The following is a 27,716-nucleotide window of genomic DNA, read 5'->3' as shown; positions in this document are numbered from 1 at the left end:
CCTGTGTGCTAATGAATTAAGTCAGGTCCCTAAAGGTTATAGAAGTTTTGTATTCAGGGGTAAGGTGCCCTATATTTGTCAGATGAATCAGGCAGGCTGATAGTTCTGCTTAGAGGTACAGGGGCAATTCAGTCATTAATGGCAGTAAAGGATGCAGACTTTTTCCCAAATAGTGCTATGAATGCAAAAGTCATGGTGTGGGGCATTGAAGGGGGTTATTTATCCATTCCATTGCATAAGGTTAATTTGCAATGTGATTTAATCACTGGTCCAGTAATCGTCCCTAATTTGCATATTGAAGGGGTTGATTTCTTGCTCAGGAATGACTTAGCTGGGGATAAGGTATTGGCGTGTCCAGTAGTTTCGGAAAAGCCAGTTAAGGTTGCTGAAACAGAAGTGTTGCAGGAGGAATTTCCTGGAATATTCCCAGATTGAGTAGTAACAAGATCCCAGGCTAATGAGATTAAACAACATGAGAAGGATTCAGGTGTTGTGGGGGACAATTTGGGTCTTTGGCTGGCTGAAACGTTTTTCAAGGATTTGGATGGGGATGTTGGTGAGAAAAGCTGCAAGGCTAACAAGAGTGAATTGTTTAGCAGATTGTCTTTGAGGCACAACATGCAGACCCTGATTTAAGAAGTTTGTCTCAAATGGCGTGTTCTGAGCTAAAAGCTGTAAAGGTCTCTGAGTGCTTTTCTATTCAGAATGACATTCTAATGAGATTGTGGAGACCTCCCCAGAGGTCTGCTGATGAGGATTGTGCTATAGTTGATCAGATTGTTGTTCCCCCAGGGTACCGTGGTGAAATTTTGTGAATAGCCCATGAGATCCCAGTGGCAGGTTATGTGGATATTTGAAAGATTCAGGGCAGAATAAATGGCATTTTTATTGGCCAAGCTTGCATAAGGATGTGGTTGAATTTTGCAGAACTTGCCATACATGTCAGGTAGTTGGGAAGCCACAGCCTTTGACTAAACCAGCCCATTGATACAGATAGCTGCTTTTGCCAAACGGTTTAATGGGGTTCTTGTGGAATGTGTCGAACCCTTACGCAAAATTAAGCTGGGTCACAAGATTCTCCTAATCATTATGGATTTGTCCACTAGATTTCCAGAGGTGTAATACCTTTGAGAAAGATCACAGCGAAAGTTGTGATCGAGGAGTTAATTCAGCTTTTCACTCGATAGTCAGACCAGTGGTCAAATTTCATGTCAGGGGTATTGCAGGAGGTCATGAGTAATTTTGGATGAGACAGCTCAAATCGTTCGCTTATCATCCGCAGTCACAAGGTGCTTTGGAAAGGTATCACCAAACCCTAAAAAGTATGATAATGGCTGAATGTTTTATGTATCCTTATGATTGGGATAAGTGGATACCTTATTTATTATTTTTATAAACCAATTTTATTATTTGCCACTAGCGACACACCAAATGAGTCCACTGGTTTCAGTCCATTTGAATTGGTCTATGGGCATAAGGTTAGAGGTTCCCTTAAACTCATTAAGGAGCGATTTTTAGCATAGGAAGAGGGAACTGCCCTCTTAGATTATGTGTCAGAGTTTCATCGAAACATAGAAAATAGGAGCAGGAGTAGGCCCTTCGGGCCTGCTTCGCCATTCAAAAAAGATCATGGCTGATCGTCTAATTTAGTACCCTGTTCCCGCTTTCTCCCCATATCCCTTGATCCCTTTGGCATTAAGAAATATATCTATCTCCTTCTTGAATATATTTAATGACTTGGCCTCCACTGCCTTCTGCGTTAGAGAATTCCACAGGTTCACCACCCTCTGAGTGAAGAAACTTTTCCTCATCTCGGTTCTAAATGGCATACCCCGTATCCTGAGACTGTGACTCCTGGCTCTGGACTCCCCAGCCATCGGGAACATCCTCCTTGCATTAAGCCTGTCTAGTCCTGTTAGAATTTTATAGGTTTCTATGAGATCCCCTCTCATTTTTCTAAACTCTAGTGAATATAAGCCTAGTCCAAGCCATCCCAGGAATCAGCCTAGTAAATCTTCTTTGCACTCCCTCCATGGCAAGAACATCCTTCCTCAGATAAAGAGACCAAAACTGCACACAATACTCCAGATGTGGTCTCACCAAGGCCCTGTTTAACTGCAATAAGACATCCTTGCTCCTGTATGCAAATCGTCTTGCAACGAAAGCCAACATACCATTCGCCTTCCTAACTGCTTGCTGCACCTGAATGCTTGCTTGTACAAGGACACCCAGGTCTCGTTGCACCTCCCCCTTTCCCAATCTATCACCATTCAGATAATCTGCCTTTCTGTTTTTACAACCAAAGTGGATAACCTCACATTTATCCACGTTATACTGCATCTGCCATGCATCTGCCCACTCACCCAACTTGTCCAAATCACATTGGAGCCTCTTTGCATCCTCCTCACAGCTCATACCCCCCACCACCCCCCCAGCTTTGTGTCATCTGCAAACTTGGAAATGTTACATTTAGTTCCTTCACCCAAGTCATTAATATATGTTGTGAATAGCTGGGGCCCAAACACTGATCCCTGCGGTACCCCACCCGGAAAAAGACCCGTTTATTCCTACTCTCCGTTTCCTGTCTGTCAACCAACTCTCAATCCATGCCAGTAGATTATTCCCAATCCCATGTGCATTAATTTTTCACACTAACCTCTTATGTGGCACCTTATCAAAAGTCTTCTGAAAATCCAAATACGCCACATCCACTGGTTCTCCCTTATCTATTCTACTAGTTACATCCTCAAAAAACTCCATTAGATTTGTTAAGCATGATTTCCCTTATGTAAACCCATACTGACTTTGTCCAATCCCGTTTTCCAGGTGTTCTGCTATCACATCCTTTAAAATAGATTCTAGCATTTTCCCCACTACTGATGTAAGGCTAACTGGTCTGTAATTCCCTGTTTTTTCTCTCCTTTTTTAAATAGTGGGGTTACATTTGCCACCCTCCAATCTGTAGGAACTACTCCAGAGTCTATCGAATTTTGGAAGATGACCATCAATGCATCCACTATTTCCAGGGCCACTTCCTTTAGTACTCTGGGATGTAGATTATCAGGCCCCAGGGATTTGTCAGCCTTTAACCCCATTAATTTCCTTAGCACTATTTTTTTTACTAATACTGCTTTCCTTCAATTCCTCCCTCTCATTAGACCTGTGGTTCCCTAACATTTCTGGGAGGTTATTTGTGTCCTCCTTTGTGAAGACAGAACCAAAGTATGTGTTTAATTGAAATAAAAACAAGAAATGCTGGAACCACTCAGTTTAATTGTCCTGCCATTTCTTTGTTCCCCATTATAATTTCCCCCGTTTTTGACTGTAAGGGACCTACAATTGTCTTCACTAATCTTTTTCTCTTCACATATTTATAGAAGCTTTTACAGTCCATTTATATGTTTCCCACAAGTTTACTCTCCTACTCTATTTTCCCCCGCTTAATCAACCTCTTTGTCCTCCTTTGTTGAATTCTAAACTGCTCCCAATCCTCTGACTTGCTGCTTTATCTGGCAATTTTATATGCCTCCTCTTTGGATCTAATACTATCCCTAATTTCTTTTGTAAGTCACGGTTGAGCCACCTTTCCGGTTTTATTTTTGCACCAGACAGGAATGAATAATTGTTGTAATTCATGCACACGTTCTTTAAATATTATCCATTGCCTATCCACCATCAACCCTTTTAGTAAAGTTCCCCAATCTACCATAGCCAACCCGCACCTCATACCTTCGTAGTTTCCTTTATTTAGATTCAGGACCCTAGTTTCGGATACAACTACTAAGGTTTCAAGAGAGACAAAAGCATATGAGATGGCCAGAAAACATCTCAAGATTTCTCAGCAAATGATGAAAACCCAAGCGGATAGAACAGCTAAGGTGCACAGTTTGCAGCCTGAAGACAAGGTGTTAGTTTTGTTGCCTTTGCCTGGGCAACCATTCAAAGCTTGGTTCAGTGGACCTTGCTTTATTAAGAGGAAACTTTGTGAGGTGAACTATTTGGTTAGTACCCCAGACAGACAGGAAAGGCATGTGAATATGTTGAAAAGAAACTATGACCATGAACCTTGTCAGCTCGTAAATGTTTGTCAAATGACAGAAGAGGAGGTTAAGGATAGGGTTGTTTTTGTTAAACTGGTTGAAGTACAAACCACTGACCACCTCTAGGCACTTACCCATTGTCTGTCAAGACAAGGAGGCCAAAGAAAGAAAGAAAGGTTGAAGTGGCAGAGACTGCGAAATCTTAGATTGAACCCCCTGTGGTGAAACTGGCAAATACAAGTGTTAGAAAATTTACTTATAGTTTTATATTATCTTTCTGAACAGCATAAAAGGGACACAGCTGAGCTGCTAAAAGAGTTTAAAACCATATGTACAAATAAGCCAGGTCAACTCCTCTGGCTAATCATGGCGTTGATGTAGGGATAGCTACACCCATTGAACGGAACCCTTATCGACTCAATCCTGATAAATTAGCTTAGGTCAGTGAGGTGGTTCCATATATACTAAAGAATGATATAATTGAACAAAGTCAAAGTAGGCAGGATGAGTGCAGCTCCAATTCCTAGAAGTACGACACCATCCAGGACAAAACAGTCTGCTTGATCGGCACTTCAACCACCAACTTAAGCATTCACTCCCTCCACCACTGATGCACAGTGGCAACAGTATATACCAGAAACAAGATGCACTGCAGCAACTCAGCAAGGCTCCTTTGACAGCACCTTCCAAACCCACAGCCTGTACCATCCAGAAGGACAAGGGCTGCAGACACATGGGAGGACTGCCATTTGCAAGTTCCCCTCCAAGCCACACACCATCCTCACTTGGAACTATATTGCTGTTCCAACACTGTTGCTGGATCAAAATCCTGGAACTCTGTAACAGCACTGTGGCAGTACCTGCACCAGATGGACTGCAGCGGTTCAACAAGGCAGCGTGCCATGACCTTCCCAATGGCATTTAGGGATGGCCAACAAATGCTGGCCTTGCCAGCGAAGTCCACATCCATGAGAGAATTTTTAAAAAGCTGGCGTTCACCAGTGGTGCTATTACCAAAACCAGATGGTTCCAAAAGATTTTATGTTGATTATTGGAAAGTCAGTGCAGTAACTAAAACAGACTCTTATTCTATCCCACAACTTGAGGATTGTATTGACAGAGTGGGGAATTCAGTCTTTAACAGCAAAATTGATTTGCTGAAGGGTTATTGGCAAGTCCCCTTGAGCGACCAAACTAAAGAAATTTCTGGCGTTGTGACCTCAGATGGCCTATTTCGTTGTTAGGTCATGCCGTTTGATATGGAAAATGCACTGGCCATATTTTCAAAGGTTGATTAACCAGGTGGTTGCTGGACTACGCAATTTTTTTGGAACCATCTAGATGATCAGTTGGTATACAGTGACACTTGGGAAGACCATGTTGAACACTTAAAAGGCTCTGTTCACGAGGTTAGAGAAAGTCAATTTGGTAGTGAAACTAGTGAAGACCAAGTTTGCCAAGGCTCAATTCACTTATTTAGGGCATGTTGTGGGTCAAGGTCTAGTGTTGTGTAGAGAAGTTAAGGTTCAGGTGATAATAGACTTTACAGTCACCAAGACAAAAAAAGAGATACTGTGATTCCTAAGGATGTGTGGGTTCTACTGGAAGTTCGTTCCTAACTTCAGTAGAGTAGTAGCTCCACTGATGACTTTATTTAAAAAAGGCCATGATGATCCAGTGAATAGAACCTGTCTAATGGCTTTTGAAAAGTTAAAGGCCATTTTAATAAATGAACCTGTTCTGGTAGCACCAAATTTTTGCAAGCCCTTCAAGGTAGCTATTGATGCCAGTGATGTAGGAGTTTTCGTTTATTCGTTCATGGCATGTGGGTGTCGCTGGCTAGGCCAGCATTTATTGCCCATCCCTAATTGCCCTTGAGAAGTTGGTGGTGGTGAGCCGCCTTCTAGAGCACTGCAGTCCATCTGGTGATGTAGGTACACCAACAGTGCTGTTAGGAAAGGAGTTCCAGGACTTTGATCCAGCAACAGGTGTGCAGCTTGGAGGGGAACCTGCAGGTGGTGGTGTTCCTATGCACCTGCTGCCTTTGTCCTTCTAGTCGGTAGAGGTCGCAGGTTTGGAAGTGCTGTTGATGGAGCCTTGGTGAGTTGCTGCAGTGCCATTATCGCCATTATCACTTTGCTGTTTGTGGGGAGCTCGCAGTGCACAAGGTATTTGGCTGCTGCATTTCCTATGTCGCAACAGTGATTACACTTCAAAAGTGCTTTGGGATGTCCTGTGGTCTTGAAAGGTGCTATATGAATGCAAGTCTTTCTTTTAACATTCAAATTAATAACAGTCTCAAAAATTGATTTTTTAACTGGAAGTAAAGGTGCTCAGGCTCTAAAGAGAATGATAAATAGTGCTACATTCTTCAGAGTACCTGAAAGCACATGAGGGGCATGCAGTTCTTTCTCTTTATGGACTTGTAATAGCACTGCATTTAAATTTCTTCTCTTAGTCACTGAAACAAATAAAGAGGTTAATGAAGTCACACATTGAAATTTGCATTTTACACTTTATGCAGGTTCTATCCTCAGCCTCATTATAGACTGTTATGATCCTCAATAGAAAAAATATTTAGAAGCAAAGGAGTGAAGAACTACCCAGCAAATGAAGCAATGATCCCATCCAAGTCTTTTGACACCGACCATCTCTTGGCATCATTCTTCTCCATAAGGAAAAATTATGATGATTTACAGCCTTAACTGTTTAAATGCAAAGCTGAGCTTAAAAATGTACAACTGTCCTCCAAGAAAGTGATTAAACACTACGAAACACAAACTCAAGGGACCTGAGAGCAATTAGAAGCCATCATTTGATGGGATTCAAAATTTCCTCCCCCTGCCATTTCCATAACAGTTTTCGTTCTGATAGGGCTATTTAATAAAAAAAAATACACATACTGATTTACAAGCTGATCCAGCTTACCCAGCAAGCAGCTGGTTAGCTTTGATCAACATTGGATCGTTGATCTGTTCTGAATTAGTTAATCTTATTGGGGTGGTGGCAAGGTCTCACCATTGCTAGGTTATGGAAATAGAAATTAGCCAGGTTGTCACTCCTGATCAATAGCAAGAGCTTTTGCTACTATTTCATATTGCAGGCTCGGGCACAGCTATAATGCCATATTCCACCCCCCCACTTCTCCAATGGTTGAATATGTTGCCAGCACACAATGTCACAGTCAAATATATATAACAGCCATTTGTGGTGAGGTGCTACAACATAATCGGCATTCTTGGAAACAAATCACATATCTGACATCTGTGGAAACACATCCCTGCCAGGAGTCAATCCCTTTGCAACAGGAGAAAACTAGGCAGAGAAAATTGATAAGAAAAAAATGCACAGCATACATTTGTTAACATCACTCATGTACTCCCAAAATAAATGAAAAAGAATGAGATTGGCTATGCCATCCATGTTTTTTAGATGAAATAGTAGTGGCTTAAATTACTCCAAAGTATTTTCAGCAGATACATCAGCAATGTCAGAATTGTCAACCAACAGGTAGCAAATCTTTAAGTTTAGATAAAAATTAAAGTTCAGTTTCCCTGTGCTTCCCCAAGATCCTCCAAACCTAGCTTTGTAATGCACAGACATTTACTGACACCATGATATGCTATACCTTTGGCATATGTCTGACACTTTGCATATGCACCTTCAACATACAATGTTGAAACTACTTCTCAACTTCCACAACAATATGGCACCTAATACAAATGGTTGGCATCCTTCCATCTATGAAAGATGTTGGGCAAGGGCAAAAACTAATTAAGGGGGACAACAGAGAAATTATAAGCCCCTGACCCTCTTATGGAGGCCACTCCTATGAAGGGGTAAGAGAAGGCAAAACTGCAAGCCTTCCCCAAGTTAAGGGCTAATATCAAATATGTTTTGTTCTCCTGCACACTCACCCCCACACAGGCATACATGCAAACAAAGTAAACAATTAATATCCCATTATGTAAGCTCTGTTGGAAGGTAATCTGTTGGAGCTACTTTGCTGTGTTGGCCAGGAAGTGCAGCTCCCCAGGACTGTCAATGGGCCAGGGCAAGCCAGCACCTTGCATCTTTTTCCCCATCATTTTTAAGCAGCAGCATAGCTACTTACATACATGCAGTTAATGAGCTCGAGGTAGTAGCACTAGGCAAATCAAAGGGCTCGGGTGAACATAGGAACAGGAAAAGACCATTCAAGCCCTTTGGGCTATCCACCATTCAATTAGATCATGGCCGATTGGTATCTCAACTCCATTTATTGCCTTTCCTCCACAGCAAGTGGTGGTGGAAGAGGGTTGGGGAACTATTGGTTCTCATCAAAGAAATTGGACAGTCATGTTATGTGTCCGTTGGTAGTCAGTAGCAAAGAAGATTAAATAGTTGTTTATGCTGATCACTGAAATGTACCAACCAAATGGTGAGGTTTGTGGCAGCCACCCTTTCAGCAGATGTCATAACTGACCGACAGATTCCCTACTGACCCAGAGCCTGTGGTGACAGTTCACTTTAGTCATTGCTGCAGGGTAGGATTGCCAGAGGACTTCTATTTTCCTTGATCAAGCTTAGAAGACATTTGTAAATCACTTAAGAACCCATATAAATCATTGTGATGGGATTGGTGAAAAGCAAGTGGCACTTCTATTTAATAGCTGGGGATTTGGCGAATCTGAATAGGAGATTCATCTAGCCCACCTAGTGGGAATGGGATAGGTTTGGATCATGCACCCACTTTACACCCCCTCTGATTTTGCTCTCCCATTGTAATGGAGAGTAAAATTGGACAGAGTGTAAATTGGGGGTCTGAAAAAAACACTCTGTTCTTTCTGGGTGGGTCAGGTTAAAATAGGGGCTATAATTACAAGAACACAGGTTATTCAAGGAAGCATTAATTGGTCTGGTCTACTGTCTGTTGTTAAATGAAAAGCACTGTTTAAGTTCAAGTTGTTGTAGTACACAGTCACAATCTTTTTATACTTGGTCATAGCCATCAAAATAGAAATGCAGGTTATATTCTGGAAGGTGCATGGTCCTTATAACCCATTGAACTTGGGATATTCTCAGTAATTGGATGACTTGCTTATGATTATTAGATTGCTCTAAGACACCTACCAAGTTGCATAGGAAATGGATCGGAAGGATGCTCTTGGCATCTTTCAGCAATTGCAGCAGACAAGTAGACATTTTCTTCCAAAAGTCTCAATACTGGAGAACACATTTGACCATGAGCCAGATTCTTAACTGTTGGGCTTCTGTTAGATGAGAAAGATACTGACCAACAGATATGATCCCAACAGTAATCTATGTTCTTTCTTAGCCTGGATGGCCTTGAACTTATCCCAACTGATGTTTGCTCTACTATCATTGGCAACAAAGAAATTGAATAAATATTAGGTGAAATATTTTGCAAATCTCAGGGTTCTTAGGTTGTGATATCAGGCTTTGAAACAGCTCCTCAAGAGCAGATGGGCTTATTGATTTTTAATGGATGGCTCATGAGGGAAAGCAATACTCCTGTTTCTCTACAATCAGTGATATATATACAAATAAGGACTGTTGCTCCCTTCCAAGACAAACCTGTAGCATTCTACTGTATGACTTTGTCCTTCTCTTCAATCACTAACAGTGTACTATAGCTCTGCTCTTCTCCACTGTAGTCATTTCCTTTGCACAATACATATTTCATAAAATGCTTCCGGCAAACTAATATGAAACTACTCTTCCTTCCTAATATCAACTTGTAAATTCAGAAAATGTTACAGTAATGAAGCAGGCTATTTGGCCTAACCAATATTCACAGCTCCAGGGACCTGGGTTCGATTCTGGGTACTGCCTCTGCGGAGTTTGCAAGTTCTCCCTGTGTCTGTATGGGTTTCCGCCGGGTGCTCCTGTTTCCTCCCACCTTCAAAGACTTGCAGATTGATAGGTACATTGGCCCTAGTGCAGGTAGGTGGTAAGAGAATTGTGGGGATGTGGTAGAGAATATGGGATTAATGTAGGATTAGTATAAATGGGTGGTTGTTGGTCGGCACAGACTCGGTGGGCTGAAGGGCCTGTTTCAGTGCTGTATCTCTAAATAAATAAAAATAAAATAAAATAATATGTGCTGGTGTTTTTCTTCATATGAACCATTCAGTTTAATCCCACACTCTTACTCTCCCCTATACTTTATCATCTTTCTCATGCAACTATCAATTCAGTTTTAGAAGAATTCATGAACGCTGGTTCAACAACAGTTTGTGGTTGAGAGTTTCACCTACTTAATAATAATTCCTTAAAATTGCTCAATAAAACACACTTTGCAACTATCAACAGTTTGGGACAGTGGACTACTACAAAATCTACCTGTAGTTAACCTGTGTTTCATATGATTAACAAATTTAATAGCCAAATCAAAATATACAACCTTCATTTCCTAAACAATTGTCTTGCATCTTCAAGTCTCTTCCCACAGTTAATTCTTTTTTACCTTGTTTTCATTTTCCTGCAGCTTCTCTTAACCAGAACTTAGTGTCACCTTTTCAGTGCATCACTAAAACTGATAAAATTGTCAGTATGCATTTCAATGAACTTACTTCAACTCCTGCTGAACAGTCTTCCACAATAATACAATAGGTCACATCTTTTTTTTTTAAGTAGAAAAAGGCTATATACCTGCATTAAACAAAGCAAACTAAGCAAAAAAACAAAAAGAAGGATCCATTATATGTGATGGTTATTGAATTCTTAAATATTTTATCATGGTATTCTGTGGCATCCGATCTCACAGACCTGAAGTTGTTTGAGTTTTTATATTGCACAGTATTAATCTGTGATAACAGAAGGCAGCATGAAAAAATAAATTCCACAGAATATCATGCAATATCATAAATGATTTGGAGGAAAGTATAGGTGGTCTGATTAACAAGTTTGCAGACGACACTAAGATTGGTGGGGTAGCAGATAGTGAAGGGGACTGTCAGAGAATACAGCAGAATATAGATAGATTGGAGAGTTGGGCAGAGAAATGGCAGATGGAGTTCAATGCGAGGTGATGCATTTTGGAAGATCCAATTCAAGAGTGAACTATACAGTAAATGGAAAAGTCCTGGGGAAAATTGATGTATAGAGAGATTTGGGTGTTCAGGTCCATTGTTCCCTGAAGGTGGCAACGCAGGTAAATAGAGTGGTCAAGAAGGCATACGGCATGCTTTCCTTCATCGGACGGGGTATTGAGTACAAGGGTTGGCAGGTCATGTTACAGTTGTATAGGACTTTGGTTCGGCCACATTTGGAATACTGCGTGCAGTTCTGGTCGCCACATTACCAAAAGGATGTGGATGCTTTGGAGAGGGTGCAGAGGAGGTTCACCAGGATGTTGCCTGGTATGGAGGGCGCTAGCTATGAAGAGAGGTTGAGTAGATTAGGATTATTTTCATTAGAAAGGCGGAGGTTGAGGGGGGACCTGATTGAGGTGTACAAAATCATGAGAGGTATAGACAGGGTGGATAGCAAGAAGCTTTTTCCCAGAGTGGGGAATTCAAATACTAGGGGTCACGAGTTCAAAGTGAGAGGGGAAAAGTTTAGGGGGATATGCGTGGAAAGTTCTTTACGCAGAGGGTGGTGGGTGCCTGGAACGCGTTGCCAGCGGAGGTGGTAGATGCGAACACGATAGCGTCTTTTAAGATGTATCTAGACAGATACATGAATGGGCAGGAAGCAAAGAGATACAGACCCTTAGAAAATAGGCGACATGTTTAGGTAGAGGTTCTGGATCGGCGCAGGCTTGGAGGGCCGAAGGGCCTGTTCCTGTGCTGTAATTTTCTTTGTTCTTTCTTTGTTCTTTGTTCTTATAAGCAATAATCCCATCATCATGTGCAGCTGAAAAACTACTTCAGAATTATCTGAACCTTCCCCACCCCCACACTTACTGCTTTGTACATTACCATCTTCCAGAATCTTCTGTTTTCACTAGTCCTGTGATATCTTCCACACAAATTTGCCATGAGTTTCTCAGCACAAACATCCATTATATCATTCTGCGTACTTCCAGAATAAAGCTGTATTCTCTCTATATGAAGGTGCTCATTGTTTTCAAATAGATTTTCAAGATATCTTTATGAAATTTTTTTAGAAGTTTTATCTTTTAGGAAGGACTAATTTTTTTTGTTCATTCTTAACACAGGTGGTGCTTCCAACTTTTATTTTAGAGAAGAGATCATTGCTGGAAATGTATGCAAATTTCATGGCGCATGCAGACATGTTTGTGTCGATCACTGCAAGTACCACAGCTGAAGAGCGGATTATCTGCTTTGTGGAATATTACCTGACTGCTTTCCACGAGGGCCGAAAGGGAGCGGTGGCGAAGAAACCTTATAATCCGATAATTGGAGAAACTTTCCACTGCTCTTGGGACGTGCCAAAAGATAAAGTGAAAGCCAGAAGAGCCAACGACACTTTAACCATTGCCAAGGGTCAGCCCAAGACCCAGCAGGCCTTTGAGTCTAGCAAGGACCCAAAAGAATGCTACAAAGTGAAATTTGCAGCAGAACAAGTTTCCCATCATCCACCGGTTTCTGCTTTTTACTGTGAATGCAAGGAGAGGAAAATTTGTGTGAATGCGCATGCGTGGACCAAAAGCAAATTCATGGGGATGTCCGTAGGGGTTACCATGGTAGGGGAAGGTAAGAACAGTTTGCAAATCCATCATTTTTTTAAGCCTATGCCTAATGTATTATGATGGATTGAAAGTAGCTACAGTGTTCAATTATTAATTAATGGTAGTGCTTTATGGTCAATATCTAGTTACATTTCTAAATGTCATTTTCAAGACTAAAAATTCATATGCTGAACCAATCCAGTATTTGTTGGAGAGTGCCCTCTTTAATCAGTGATGGTGCAAATAGTTCTTCAAATCTTCAAAACTTCCCAGAATTCACTTTTTATAGATAGGCTTATATGAAGTAGGGTGGGGTAAGTCTCATGTGGATCCTAAACAATGGCGTAGATCACTTGGGCTGAATGGCCTGTTTCTGTGCTGTTAATTCTATGCAATGTAATCTTGAAAAATAATCCTAAATTTTTTCAAAGTAGATTTCCAACATGGTGGGCTGGAACACAAAAAATGTTGAGCTTTTGGGCAAAAATGTAACGCTAAATGTTAGCGCTATAGGGATAGATTTATTGGACTTAGCATCTCATCAATATCAGCATTGTGGTATACTAATGTAAATTCTCTGCGCAGGTACTAGGAGCATTGATTTTAGAATGTATGCGTACATACCACATGACATTTTTATGGCAATGGATTTAGTGATGTGTCGGTGTCCCAGGGGACACTTCATTAACATACTTAAAGCAGGCAATTTAACAGTTGCTGCGCACGTTTCCCAAGTCTTAAGAAAGGGAGGCAGGATCTGTCGACTTGAGAAGGTAAGTTCCTTTTACAGCACTTCTTGAGGGTCAGGGGAGGAGGAGTGTATCCCAAGTCCTCAAGGAAGCCTTCAGTCTTTCCCCAATTGATTGTGACTGCTATTTCTCCCTTGTGATCATCCACATGCCTTTCCCCCCCTTTATCTTGTGTTCTGTGGCACTACCACTATGCTAAATGGGATCGATTTCAAACAGATCTAGCAATGCAAAATTGGGCATCCATGAGGCGCTGTGGGCCATCAGCAGCAGCAGAATTGTACTCAACTACAATCTGTAACCTCATGGCCCGGCATTTGCCCCACTCTTATCATTACCATCAAGCCGGGGGACCAACCCTGGTTCTATGAAGAGTGCTGGAGGGCATGCCAGGAGCAGCACCAGGCATACCTCAAAATGAGGTGTCAACCTGGTGAAGCTACAACACAGGACTACTTGTGTGCCAAACAGCATAAGCTGCATGCGATAGACAGAGCTAAGTGATCCCATAACCAACGGATTAGATCTAAGCTCTGCAATCCTGCCACATCCAGTCATGAATAGTGGTAGACAATTAAAGAACTAACTGGAGGAGGTGGCTCCACAAATATCCCCATCCTCAATGATGGGGAAGCCCAGCACATCAGTGAAAAAGATGAGGCTGAAGCATTTGCAACAATCTTCAGCCAGAAGTGCCAAGTTGATGATCCATCTCGGCCTCCTCCTGAAGTCCCCCAGCATCACAGGTGCCAACATTCAGCCAATTCTTGTGCTCCAGAATGTGCCGCACCCCTAGTTAAGCTGTTCCAGAACAGCTACAACACTGGCATCTATCCGACAATGTGGAAAATTGTCCAGGTATGTCCTGTACAGAAAAAGCAGGACAAGTCCAACCTGGCCAATTACCGCCCCTTCAGTCTACTCTCAATCATCAATAAAGTGATGGATGGTGTCGTCGAGAGTGCTATCAAGCGGCACTTGCTGCGCAATAACCTGCTCAGTGATGCTCAGTTTGGGTTCCGCCAGGGCCACTCAGCTCCAGACCTCATTACAGCCTTGGTTCAAACATGGACAAAAGAGCTGAACTCAAGAGGTGAAGTGAGAGTTACTGCCCTTGACAGCAAGGCAGCATTTGACCAAGTATGGCATCAAGGAGCCCTAGCAAAACTGGAGTCAATGGGAATCGGGGAGAAAACTCTGCTAGTTGGAGTCATACTTAGCGCAAAGGAAGATGGTTGTAGTTGTTGGAGATCAATCATCTCAGCCCCAGGACATCACTGCAGGAATTCCTCAGGGTAGTGTCCTAGACCCAGCTATCTTCAGCTTCTTCATCAATGACCCTCCTTCAATCATAAGATCAGAAGTGGGGATGTTCGCTGATTGCACAATGTTCAGCACCATTTACGACTCTTCAGATACTGAACCGGTCCGTGTAGAAATGCAGCAAGACCTGGACAATATCCAGGCTTGGGCTGATAAGTTGCAAGTAACATTCGTGCCACACAAGTGCCAGGCAATGATTATCTCTAACAAGAGAGAATCTAACCATCTCCCCTTGATATTCAATGGCATTACGATCACTGAATTCCCCCTCTATCAACATCCTGGGGGTTACCATTGATCAGAAGCTGAACTGGAGTAGCTGTATAAATACGGTGGCTACAAGAGCAGGTCAGCGGCTAGGAATCCTGCGGCAAGTAACTCACCTCCCAACTCCCCAAAGCCTGTACACCATCTGCAAGGCAGGAGTGTGATGGAATACTCTCCACTTGCCTGGATGGGTGCAGCTCCAACAACACTCAAAAAACTCGACACCATCCAGGACAAAGCAGCCCGCTCTTGATTAGCACCCCATCCACAAACATTCACTCCCTCCACCACTGATGTACAGTGGCAGCAGTGTGTGCCATCTACAAGATGCACTGCAGCAAAGCACCAAGGCTCCTTAGACAGCAGCTTCCAAACCTGCGACCTCTACCACCTAGGACAAGGGCAGCAGTTGCATGGGAACACCACCACCTGAAAGTTCCCCTCCAAGCCGCACACCATCCTGACTCAGAACTATATCGCCGTTCCTTCACTGTCGCTGGGTCAAAATCCTAGAACTCCCTTCCCAGTAGTACTGTAAGTGTACCTACCCCACATGGACTGCAGCGCTTCAAGAAGACAGCTCACCACCACCTTCTCAAAGGGCAATTAGGGATGGGCAATAAATGCTAGCCTAGCCAGCGACACCCACATCCCAGGAACGAATAAAAAAAAAAGCCTCTCTCTCCTCACTCCACCCTAACCTCTCACTCCCTCACCACTCTGTAAATGTCAGGGTCTCTGTTGCCTGGATAACTATCTTCTAGATTGAATGTTGCCCTGAGGAAGAGGGTTCTCAAGCCAGGGTTCTGCTCTCTCTCTTTCCGCTTTCGTCGCTTCTCCGCAGCAAAGTTTCTGGGATCAGTTTCCAGCTGTTTTGCAGCTCGTTGGATGAGGCACTGCCACATGGTACGGTTTGTGGCAAGTTCCTCCCACACACCAATGCCAATTTGTCTCCTTTTCAGGGTGTCCTTAAAACGTTTTCTCTGTCCTCCTTGAGATCGGATGCTGTCTTTAAGTTGTAAGAAGAGGATCTCTTTTTGAAGCCGCTTATTTGGCATGCAGATGCAGTGTCCAGACCAGCAGAGTTGATTTCACATTATCATGGTTGCAATGCTGAGGAATTGGCTTTGGTGAGGACGGTGGAGCTTGTTCGCCTGTCTTCCCACTTGACTTTGAGTATTCTATGGAGGCACCGCATGTGGAAATTCTGCAGGGTCCAGAGGTGCCTTGGGTAGTTGACCCACGTCTCACTGCCATATAGAAAGGTGGTGACGACAACAGCGTTCTGGACTAAAGCCTTTGTCCTCTTTTGAAGATCTCTGTTGTCGAAGACCCAGTTGTGCAATTTTTGGAAGGCTGTGCTAGCATACCTGATTCTGTGCTGGATCTCCACTTCGATGATGACCTTTTGAGAAAGGCAGCTGCCAAGATATACGAAGCGTTCAGTGACTTCTAAAGTCTCTCTGTCAATGTGAATAGCTGAAGGTATAGATGCTTGTCCGGGGGAGGGCTGGTGGAAGATTTTGGTCTTGCTGATGTTGAGTGAGAGACCAACCCTTTTATATGCAGAGTTAAAGAGGTTGATGTATACTTTAGTTGCCAAGAGAAGGCGTGCCATCCAGCATCAACTGCAGTGATCCAATCCACTAATCCTTACCTGCCACAAATATTAGGTCTCATTTCAGTGTGTGGTTTACAGCTTTCATATAGAGATATTTATTATTTCCATATATGTGCCCTTAGATACTCACCTAGGACTGCTATTACCTCCTCGCTCGCTTACGTCTGCTGTTGCACAAAATCATATGATTAAATGCACAAGTTTAATTTCATTGTTGTATGCTCCTTAGATCCATGCATAGTCACACACACCATACATGACAGTGAAGACTTTCTCAGTGTATCACCACTCTCAATACTACTTAATTATTCACTGCTGCCCTACAAGGAAATCTCAGGAGCATGATTTAAATAAGATGTTTGGAAGAGCAGTGTGAGGTTATGTCTGCTTCTCTTTGTGCATTGCAGCCAGTAATTGCATGTGACAAAGTCAATTCAAGTTTTTTTGTGAAATATATTATGATATATACACTCCTGGACTTGATATTCGAACGCAAGTGTTTACAGGAATGTTGAAAGCAAGAAGGCGAGGTTTACACCTCCTGTAGCATCTTCTTAATGGGCTGGATTTTAAAGCCCCTACGCCATCGGGAATGGTGGTGGGGGGTGGTGGGCAATGAAGATCAGTATGGCGGAGGCCCGCCACTAACCATGATGGCGATAGGCCCTGGCCCCGTATCGATCTCAGCAACGCGGCGAGACCTCATGGTGGCTGCCCAGCCGCTCAGAGATGGGACATCCGTTTCAATATGTAAACTAGTTTACATACCTGATTTAATGAGGGTCTCGTCGCCTCCTTAATCACCGCACCAATCTTCATTCGGGCGGCCGACAATGCCACGCCTTCAAATCCCCATTCGGGGAAATGTGGCGTGACACCTGTGGGATGGGGGGGCGGGGGCGGAAGATTTTTTTCTCTGTGCAGGAGGAGGTGAGTGGGGTTAAAATGCTGCAGATTGGTCGGGGGTGGGTGATAGGAAGGGGTAAAGGGCAAAGGTGGCAAACTTTGGTGGGGGGAAAGGTCAAATTTTAAATATCTGTATATCGGAGGGAAAAGGACAGGAATGTTGAGATTTGCCATTGTGGGGTGGGAGAGTGCATGGTAAGTTTATTTTATTTAATTTTAGGAAACTTAAACTTACCTGGCCCTTTAAATTTTAAATATGCATTGAGGGCTGTAAGCCCTTTAAAAATGGTGCCGGATGCCTGCGCATTGGCGCTGGATGCCGTTGCTTGCGACGGCTTGTCTGCCCCCTCCATGTCATTGTGCAGTGCGGGCGCCGTGGCCATGGAAATGAGCCACCGTGTTTGAAACCTACTTTGGCGGTGGACTCTTAAGATGCAGCCCAATATGTCTAGTGACTTGTACTACCTGGGCACTTTTCAGCAGATCTGATAAATGAATTTCTGTTGATTTCGACCTTTGTCGCTGCTTGATGGAAATGCTGATAGTGATTTATCCTGCCCATTCCTCCGTATACTCATCTTCAAACATCATGCCAGTGCACTTTTTCGCTATTGAATAAGGTGTGGTTGCATCTCTTGTAATGCCTGGATAAAAATGCTTTGGAAAATGGCTCAGAGAGAGTTAGGTACTTTATCCACCTGAAGCTAGGGAAAACACTATATTGTGAGGAAAACCACACCTGCCAAGAATGAGGCATATTAATTTTGTTATATGGAACATTAATTTTAAACTCTTACTGGACTGAAAACATGGCTGCACCTGCATTTTAAAAGGACAGTGGCTGGAAACATTTGCATTCTAAGAGACAGTTGACTGAAGAAGACAATGGAACTGCTCCCTAATTCAATTAATCAAATGGATTTTGATCAAAAGACATCGAGTGTGTGATGGTAAGCATTCCAGCCCCCTACTGAGAATGTCTACTAAGATTGAAAGAATCCACAAAACCTCGGCGGGCAGGTTGTCCTGAAAAAAGAGAGATAGTCACATGACTGGCCTGCTGGCCCAGGTTTGGTTTGAATTGTGTTCACAGTACAGTTCGAGGTCAGACTGCAACTGAACTTGAAGGACGACAGCATCTCCCTATCCTGCTTTCTTTCTCTCATGAAAAGAGGAAACTGCAACTGGATTTCAAGAAGACAGAAAACCATTGAAAGTGTGTACCGGGCCCCAACATGACGGCAAGATTTAACTGTAATCAAAGACTTTACATTGAACTCAAAGGACAATAAATAACCTCCGGCTATTGCTTCAAATCTTTCCCCTTGATTCTTTCTCCTTTTCTGTCTCTATCTGCATGTGTGTTTATCACATATGCATGCTAGCATGGTCGCGCCACGTTTTTTAGTAGTTTTAACCGAATTAGAGTTTTAAGGTGAATAAACTATACCTTTCTTGTTTAAATTTAAGAAAACCTGTTTGGTTGATTTCTTTGCCATTGCAATTGGAGAGCAGTGAACAAGGATTCATTGAGGGGAAGCTATAAACATGGTGTTTTAAAAAATTAATCCCTGTTACGGTCAAACCAGGAAAAGGCTGAGAGGGAACCCCTAGACCCCTTTCTCACCTGGTCGTAACAATATGCATAGATTCAGTTCCTACAGTTTCACAAGCACATCACTGGACACTCAAATCTGATGACTATTATTTATGCTGGTGCAAGTAAATCCTTCTCTCTCACCAATAAGTGCAATGTCAGTGCATAGCATTCATTGTATCACATTGGTGAATCCTGTGTGCACCTTAATCTGGCAATTTTTTTAACATTTCAGGATATGCTGTGCTCATATACTATAATAAGCCTTAGATGCTTTTTTTCTGTTATTGTCAATTTTAACTTGTGAATTAGTTCTGTAAGTTTTTTTTCAAAGTGCTGATATAATGAATGCTGACACTGACCTTGGTACAAATTACCCTGAGTGCCCCTCTTTGTTTCCCCTATTGCTGATTTTCACAGGAAAGTCAATGGGCAGGATTTTCCTCCCAGGGGTGGGAAATGGAAGTTGGAACGATTTCCAGGTCCCAAATCCACCCCTTGGGAGGGGGGGGTAATACAGTAACTGGCCCTGATTTTCAAGGCGGCGCTCCTTTAATTAGCTTGGAGATGGGTTTGGTGGCCAGTTAATGGCCGTGGCGGTGGGACTGTTCAAGTGCGAGCCCAATTTAAACAGATCACCTGCCGTTTCATTGCTTTACCTTCAGTTTGGCAGATCTTAGAATAATCGAATGTCTCACTGTAGCTCCTCGAAACGTGGATGCGGACCTGGGAGTCCTCCTCGAGGCTGTAAGGAGAGGAGGGAGGTCCTCTTCCCGGAGGGTGGCAGGAGGAGGCCACCCACCCCGACTAAGCAGGCCTGGATGGAGATAGCTGGCATAGTCAGGGAAGGAGTGTGTTGTGCAGAAACTGGATCCAGTGTAGGAAGAGGTTTAATGAGCTGATATGCTCTGGCAAGGTGAGTGCAACCCCCAACCCTCAGGACAGGCCTCTGGGTATTCACCCTCCAGCAGACAGACCAGCTGAGGAGCTTGAGGCTGCATGCTGCTTCTCATTATTGGAGGAGTGGGTGCCCAGGGCACTTACTGACCCTTCAGAATGTCTCAGAGCCATAGTGCTGCTGAGGACCTGCCAGCACTGAAACATGCAGCTTCTAATGAATAGGAGCAGCTGGCATTGGCCGGAAAGGCCAGCAGAGCCTTATCTTGCTCTCTTTTCTCCTTGCAGATGAAATGGGTACATAATGCCCATGGGAGGGCCCAGACCAGGGGAGGGGTTCCCCACCTATATGTGATCACTGCCATGGATATGGGAGGCACGGACATGGCCAGGGTTGCGGACCCCGAGCAAGGCGAAATGAGCATCCATGGTGGTGATGGTGATTAGAGAGTACAATGCGTTCATTAAGGGTGAGTATTGATTCCACCCTGTCCAACAGCTTACTGAAGACAGAATTTCATTGTGAAGCCTCAGCAAAGCAGAGGCCTCTGCTCTCCAAGGCTAGTTCTCATGATCTCTTCTCAGGTCTCCCATAGGTGCAAACGTTGAGGCAATGAGACCAGGTCCCTCACCATCACTGGGCCAAGTGCAGCAACATCAGAGTTCCAAAGAGGCATCGCCACACCTTACAAGCGCATCCTCCACCAACACAGATACAGTCGCCTCAGTGGGTTCTTACATGAGGTTAGATAGGGTAGCACTGGGTGATGTGCACGGCACTAGTGTGCAAGGAGGAGGTGCCGGAGGCAGTTGCAGCTGTGGATAGCCCCCTTGGAGGATCGAGGACAGACACAGCCCTGCTCAGCTGAGCACAGGCACAGGGCCTCAGGTGTCACAGAAAAGGAGGCTCTACCTAGACCAGCAGCAACAAATGTGATCCCACATGTTGGAGTTCCCTGAGGCAGAATGTGGTCATTAATTGACAATGGAGCAGCCCATCTAGCTCGTGTGTCACAATGGTTCAAGGTTTTGAGCACGTGAGCAACTCCAATGACAGAGTGACCAACCTCATGGAGAGTCATATGCAGCAACACTTACAGTGCTTGCAGGAAGTGCGCACTGATGTTCACAGGATGCATTCCATACTTTGACTGTTCAGTGGTGCTGATGGAGCAGGGATGTCTGGAGGGATGCTAGTTGTGCTGATGTGCTATCCAAGGGCTGAGGCTGTCACTGAGGAGGATGAGGGTGAGGGTGTCTCCCCTCACTGGGCACCATCATCATCACTGGTCTCCTTGGCCCCTCTGACAGAAGGAGCATCTGTGCAGCAGGGCCCAGTGACAAAGGCTGCCCCTGCAGGTACAGCAGCGTCTGGAGGTGCCCCCACAGGCGGATGACTGCCGTGTGCATCTCAGCCGCAGACAGAGACAAGTGAGCAGTCTGCCTCCATCTCCTCCAAGGCCACAAAGGCCGCATAGAAGTGGCCGAGCACAGAGACCACAGCATCAGGCAGAGAACTGAGTAAGTCACTGGGGTGTCTTCTACCTGTAACTGTGCACTATTTTCCTTTATGAGCACCATGTAAATATTGACACATGAAGGCAAACATGTGAGCCTCCTTTTATTAATGGCGGGACAGGCAGCGATGTATGAAGTGTTAGAGGTGAGCAAGGATCCGTCTGCAGTGATGGTGAAACCTCTGAGCAAATGTGCATCCTTCATTGATGGTAAGAGTTTACTTGTTCCAGACTGCGTCTTCAATGTAAGTGTTAGCACAGGCAGCTCAGACTGAGTTCCAGACCATGTCATTCCTCCTAAGTCAGAGGTGCTCAGTAGAAACGGACCTGAATCAGATGATCCTTGACGTTAATGGCATCCTGACAAGACCTTTTAGCATTGTGCCGGGCCTGGCCACCTGCCTGTGCAGCCAGGACACCTTAGTATTCTGCATCTTCCCCCTCCGCATCCTCTTCCAGTTCCTGCTCCTCTTCCTCCGATGAGCTGTGTCCTTCCAGGGCCTCAGTCCACATCTCTCTGGAGGGCCATGTTATGGAAAGCGCAGCAGACCACCCCAATGAGTGAAACTCTTGCAGGTGTGCATTGCAGGGCACGACCCTACCGGTCTAGGCACCGGAAGCACATCTCCAGAAGCCGATGGTCTACTCAGTGATTGTCCTACAGATCAGATGGTTTTGGTTGTATCACCTCAGTGCCTCTGTCTCTGGCTCTCATGGTGGGTGAGTAGCCATCTCTTCAAGGGATATCCCTTGTCCCCTAGAATCCATCCACAGAGTTTGTGAGGCAGAATGAAGAGCTGTGGCAGCCTGGACTGGTGGAGGATGAAGGAGTCATGGCAGCTGCCAGGAAAGAGTGCACGCATGGAAGAAGCTCTTGTTGTGGTCGCCGATCAGCTGCATGTTGCGTAAGTGAAAGCCCTTTCTGTTGATGAATCTGACTGGTCGGTTGCTGGATGCCTTGATGTCCATGTGTGCAAGCAATGATGCCCTGTATCTGGGGAAATCCAGCGATGGAGGCAAAACTCACTGCCCTTTGTGCTTGCGAGGCCGTGCCTGTCTTGAATAGAATGTACTGTTCAGCCCTCACAGTGATGTGAAGCCCTTTGTGCAATGCCACCAAGGTGCGCAGCTGATCCTTGGAAGGAGCCAGAAGTGAAGAAGTTCAAGGCCATATTAACTTTGACAGCTACTGGTACAGCATGCTGAACAGTGATGCAAGTCATGTCCCATTGCCAGCTGCTGCCTTCTTTGTACTCAGCTGGCCCCTAATTGTGTTTTGCAAACTTGCCTCCTTATGCCCCTGCAATGCCAGCTTGAGGATGACCTCTGCATTGCCTGAGCACATTTTCCCGCAGATTGCGTTGGCATGTGTGCCAATGGCCGTCTCCGTCTACGCTGTTCACACCTTCATGAGGCCCACCTAATTGTATGGGGCGGCCATGACTGGCACCCTGTGGTATGTTCAACTCCATTCACCTGGTCTGCCCCAGACAGTGCGTGCAGCCCGTGCATGCCTGTCAAAATCAGAACATGCCCTTTAACGAGCTCTCAATGAGCACTTTAAGAAATGTAATTGGTGTTGTAAATGGATCAGGCGGGGTCTTAGGGTCACCCTCCCCCTGGCCTGGCAAAACTCAGCGTCACCAGCAACGACATTGGGAAACCGGCATGCCGGCTCCGCCAGTATTTTCGTCACCCGCCCAACACTGTTCCCACCCACGGCGAGGCCTGAAAATTCAGCCCAATGTGATCCATGGCAGCTTTCTGCTAAAATTTGTAACAGGAAGAAAGTATACTTCTGAAGGTTCATCCAATGAGCCTATCGATTAGGCAAGACTTAACCAATTAAGGCAATTAATAAGCCCAGAAAGTTTATTGAGAGTAAATTAATGCTTAACAATTAAAAGTAAAATTGTACTGAACGAATTTGGGAATATAACTTTACATCTCTAGCAGGTGCACTGACTGGTTGAGCCTGGTTGCAGAGTGACGCGGTCCTCTTTCTTCGGTCTAGATACCTCGTCAGGTGGAGAACTTGGCTGATGATCTGTGCTTTTACCTCTGAGGTCTTCTAGTGTCTCTGTGCAACGAAACCTTACAAGACCCTTGCTTTTAACTCCTGGATGGCATTACACCACCTCAGAGTCAGGCTCTTGTAAAAAAGTAATTGGTTTTAGCTGTTGCTAGGTAAATTAAATTGCTTCTTAATGATGTCTTCCACTAACTGCCACCAGGTCTCAGAATCTTACACATGAATACAATGGAGTGGTTTCATACTGTTGCTTAATCTGATCTTAAACAATCTTTCCATTCATTAAAGCCAGACTCTCGAAGGCCACAATATACTATTCCATGGGCTTTATCAGGAATCCCAGAAAGCTCCATGTTCGAACAGAACTGAAGCTGTGCTTTTAAACTTAGAACAAACTTATAGAAATTAAACTTAAACTTTAAAATGAAAACCCACTCTTTCTTAAATGATTACTGATTAATTAATTAATTATAACTCAAGGTTCATTACATTTACAATCAATTTGTTTCATAACAGATCACTACTTAATACAGTGATTTGATTAATACAGCAATTAATACAGAATACAAAATGGTTTCTTTGGTCACACATTAAGATTAAAATGGCTTTCTTAACCTTGCTAGTTATTACAGTGGATACAGTACAAAAATGGTCAAGTTAAACTAAAATTTAACTACCCAAATCTACCTATACTTCCTAAGGTCTATCTTTGCTTAAAATCAGTGTTAAAAAGAAACAGGAACCATGGTACTTTGTTCAGGAAGATCTAAATTGACTGAGTAATGACAATGTTAAATAATAGAGTTACAGTCTCACATTAAAGTCTTCTAAATGCAGAAATCTGTTGGGAAAGAATGTTTTAATCCTTGAAATGTTATGTTAACAGATATACTGTAATGTGTTACACATCACAGTTATAAAGAAGTGGCTGCACATCAGCCCAGTAATAAATGAATGATCAGGTTTGACTTTAACTAACTTTATATTTGCTGGGATGCAGATTTTTCTTTTTTGGTTCGTGTTTGAATGTGTTGATCAAGGCTATCAGTCTTGCTGCAGAGCAATATTATACCTACAAGCCTAATACCTGAGACTGAAACACATCTGTTTTATGTTTTTGGAGCCTTGGACCACCATATATCTTAAACTACTAGGGGGAGCAAACTAGAACAAAGTTGAGAAGCCATAAGAACAGAAATCAGGACCATCATTAAAGCAAGCACATAGAACGTTTAAGTATGTAAAACAAATATTTCTTCAACTCAATCATAGAATCATAGAACTCTATGGCACAGAAGGAGGTCATTCAGCCCATCGTGTCTGTGGCAGCGGAAAAAGAGCTATCCAGCCGAATCACACTTTCCAGCTCTCTGTAATCTTGTAGGTTACGGCACTTTACGTTCATATCCAAGTGCATTTAAATGCGATGAGGAGTTCTGCCTCTTCCATCCTTCTAGGCAGTGAGTTCCAGATACTCTACCACCACCACCCCACTCCCCCCCCCCCCCCCCCTCCCTGCCCCCCCACCTTCTGGGTGAAAAATTTGTCCTCAACTTCCCTCCAATCCTTCCACCAATTACTTTAAATTTATGTCCCCTGGTTATTGCCTTCTCTGCGAAGCTCTCAATTTTATACACCTCAATTAAATCTCCCCTCAGCCACCAAAGAAAAAACCCCAGCTTATCCAATCTTTTCTCACAACTAAAATTCTCCATTCCTTGCAACATCCTCAGGAAATTTCCTTTATACCCTCTCAAGTGCGATCACATCCTTCCTGTAATGTGGTGATTAGAGCTGTACACAGTTTTCAGCTGTAGCCTAACTAGTGTTTCAGCATAACTTCCTTGCTTTTATATTTTGTGCCTTGGCTAATAAAGGAAAGTATCTTGTGTGCCTTCTTACCCATCTTATGTAGCTATCCTGCTATCTTCATGCACTCCAAGGCCCCTCTGTTTATCTATACTTCTCAGTATCCAACCATTTATCATGTATTCCCTTGCCTTGTTTTTCCTCCTCAAATGAATGACCTCACAATTCTCTGGAATGAATTCCATTTGCCACTTTCCTGCCCATCTGACCAGTTCATTGATATCTTCCTGCAGTCTACAGCTTTCTTCCTCACTAACAACACATGGACAATTTTTGTATCATCTACAAGGGACACAGTACTGAGCCCTGTGGAATCCGGCTGGAAACAGCCTTCAAGTCCCAAAATCACTCATCAACCATTATCCTTTGCTTCTTGCCGCTGAGCCAATTTTGGATCGAATATGCTACTTTTCCTTGGATCCCATGAACGTTTATTTTTCTCACCAGTCTGCCATGTGGGACCTTACCAAGAGCCTTTCTAAAATCCACATGTACTACATCAACTGTGCTACCCTCCTCGACGCTCCTTGTTATCTCCTAAAGAATTCCAGTTAAATTAGTCAGACACAACCTTCCCTTAACAAATCCATCCAAATCTGACTGTCCTTGATTAATCCATGCCTAAGTGATGACCAATACTGTCCCTCAGAATTGTTTCCAATAATTTGACCACCAGTGAGGTTAGGCTGACTGACCTGTAATTACTCAGTCTATCCCTTTCTCCCCTTTTAAACAGCGGTACAATGATAGCTGTCCTCCAGCACCGCACTTGTAACCAGGAAGGATTGGAAAATGATGGTCAGAGCTTCCACTGTTTCTTCCATTGCTTTTCTTAATGGCCTGGGATACATTTTATCCAGGCCTGGTTATTTTATGTACTTTCAGAGATGCTAAACTCAGTGACACGTTGTCACAGCCATGTTAGTACTTCGTTATTGCTTTTAAAAAATACAGCTCACATTCAATAAAACCTGCACGTGTGTTTTCAGTCTGTATTTTTCATAAAAGGTGCAGAAACGACACAACACATGCAGGGAAAATTAGATGTATAAAATGGATAATCTGTATAACTTGTCCTTTCATTTTCTTTACCAGAAAATGACTATCTGTGTTGTTCACTTGAACAATGAAAATGCTACATTACCACATTTTGTATCCTTACAGTTTTCAATGCCTTCCCATCTTTTCCAGGTGTTCTTTTCCTTGGAGAGCATGATGAAGAGTATGTCTTTACATTGCCATGTGCCTATGCACGTTCCATACTGACAGTCCCCTGGGTAGAACTGGGGGGTAAAGTCAGTATTAGCTGTGCCAAGTCTGGTTACTCTGCTGCTGTCACATTCCATACCAAACCTTTCTATGGAGGGAAAGTCCACAGGTAATTTACAAATGCTTAGTACACATTGAATAGTATTGCGAAAAGAGTGTTTGGTTGAAGAAAAAACTGACTTTATAAATTATAAATGGTATCTTATTTCGTTCAGCTTTCTCACACCTGCTGGAATCAGTGTAAGTTACAAGGGAAAATTGACCATTTGAGGTGATTAGTGGTTCCTTATGGGCAGTTTCTTCACTACTTGTAGTAATATACCAATTTAGATTTTATGGGGTAGATTTTGACTTTGTGTGATAAGTGTAAAACAAGTCAGAGTAAATCCAATGAAGTCAATGGAAATAAAAATCAGAGAGATGTCAATTGGGCTGCCAATTCTTTTGCACCCGTTCTACACTATCACACAAAGTCATTATCTACCCTGTCTGTTTTTAAAAGACTGGCAAAAATCAGGAGGAAGGACATTGAATTGTGTTACCAGGTATTACGATGCTGGATCACAGTTCTCTGTTCAGTGACTTCCCAGTGTCAGTCACACTGTTCGACTGAGGTACAAAGGTAAAAAGGGAGGAAGAATCCCAGGAAAAATAACATCGATCCTATGGTGCAATATTCTAGTGGAAAGTCGTGGGTTTGGGAGCAAATTACGTACCATGCTGCTCAGGTAGGGAATGTAAAGGCCAAAGAGAGGGGTCAGGGTTATTAAAATTACTCTGGGTCTGGGGGGGGGGGGGAAGAAAAACAAATAGTTTGACTAGTTCAGAGTGATCTTAAATAATTCAATTTGAAGAAAAGTGAACAAATTACACCAGCATTTATTTGCTGTAGTAACAACTGATCTAATACTGCAGCCTCCCTTTTCCTCACATGGTTTTAATGTCATGTGACTGAACTGCTGACTTTTCCTCAATTTTCCTTTTTCCTAAG

General features: G+C 43.5%; 1 protein-coding gene across 1 annotated transcript in view; it reads left to right on the top strand.

Annotated features, from left to right (window-relative positions):
- LOC137383499 (oxysterol-binding protein-related protein 10-like) overlaps nucleotides 1-27,716 on the top strand; it is a 220,732-nt gene that overhangs the window by 170,472 nt on the left and 22,544 nt on the right. The window contains exons 6-7 of the mRNA XM_068056511.1: nucleotides 12,205-12,703; nucleotides 26,648-26,834. Coding sequence (XP_067912612.1) covers nucleotides 12,205-12,703; nucleotides 26,648-26,834 — 686 coding nt within the window. The remainder of the gene's footprint in view (nucleotides 1-12,204; nucleotides 12,704-26,647; nucleotides 26,835-27,716) is intronic.

Source organism: Heterodontus francisci, chromosome 2, assembly GCF_036365525.1.
Source record: "Heterodontus francisci isolate sHetFra1 chromosome 2, sHetFra1.hap1, whole genome shotgun sequence".
NCBI classification, from domain to species: Eukaryota; Metazoa; Chordata; class Chondrichthyes; order Heterodontiformes; family Heterodontidae; genus Heterodontus; species Heterodontus francisci.
Note: the sequence above shows the minus strand (reverse complement) of the source record. Positions and strands in the feature narration are given on the sequence as shown.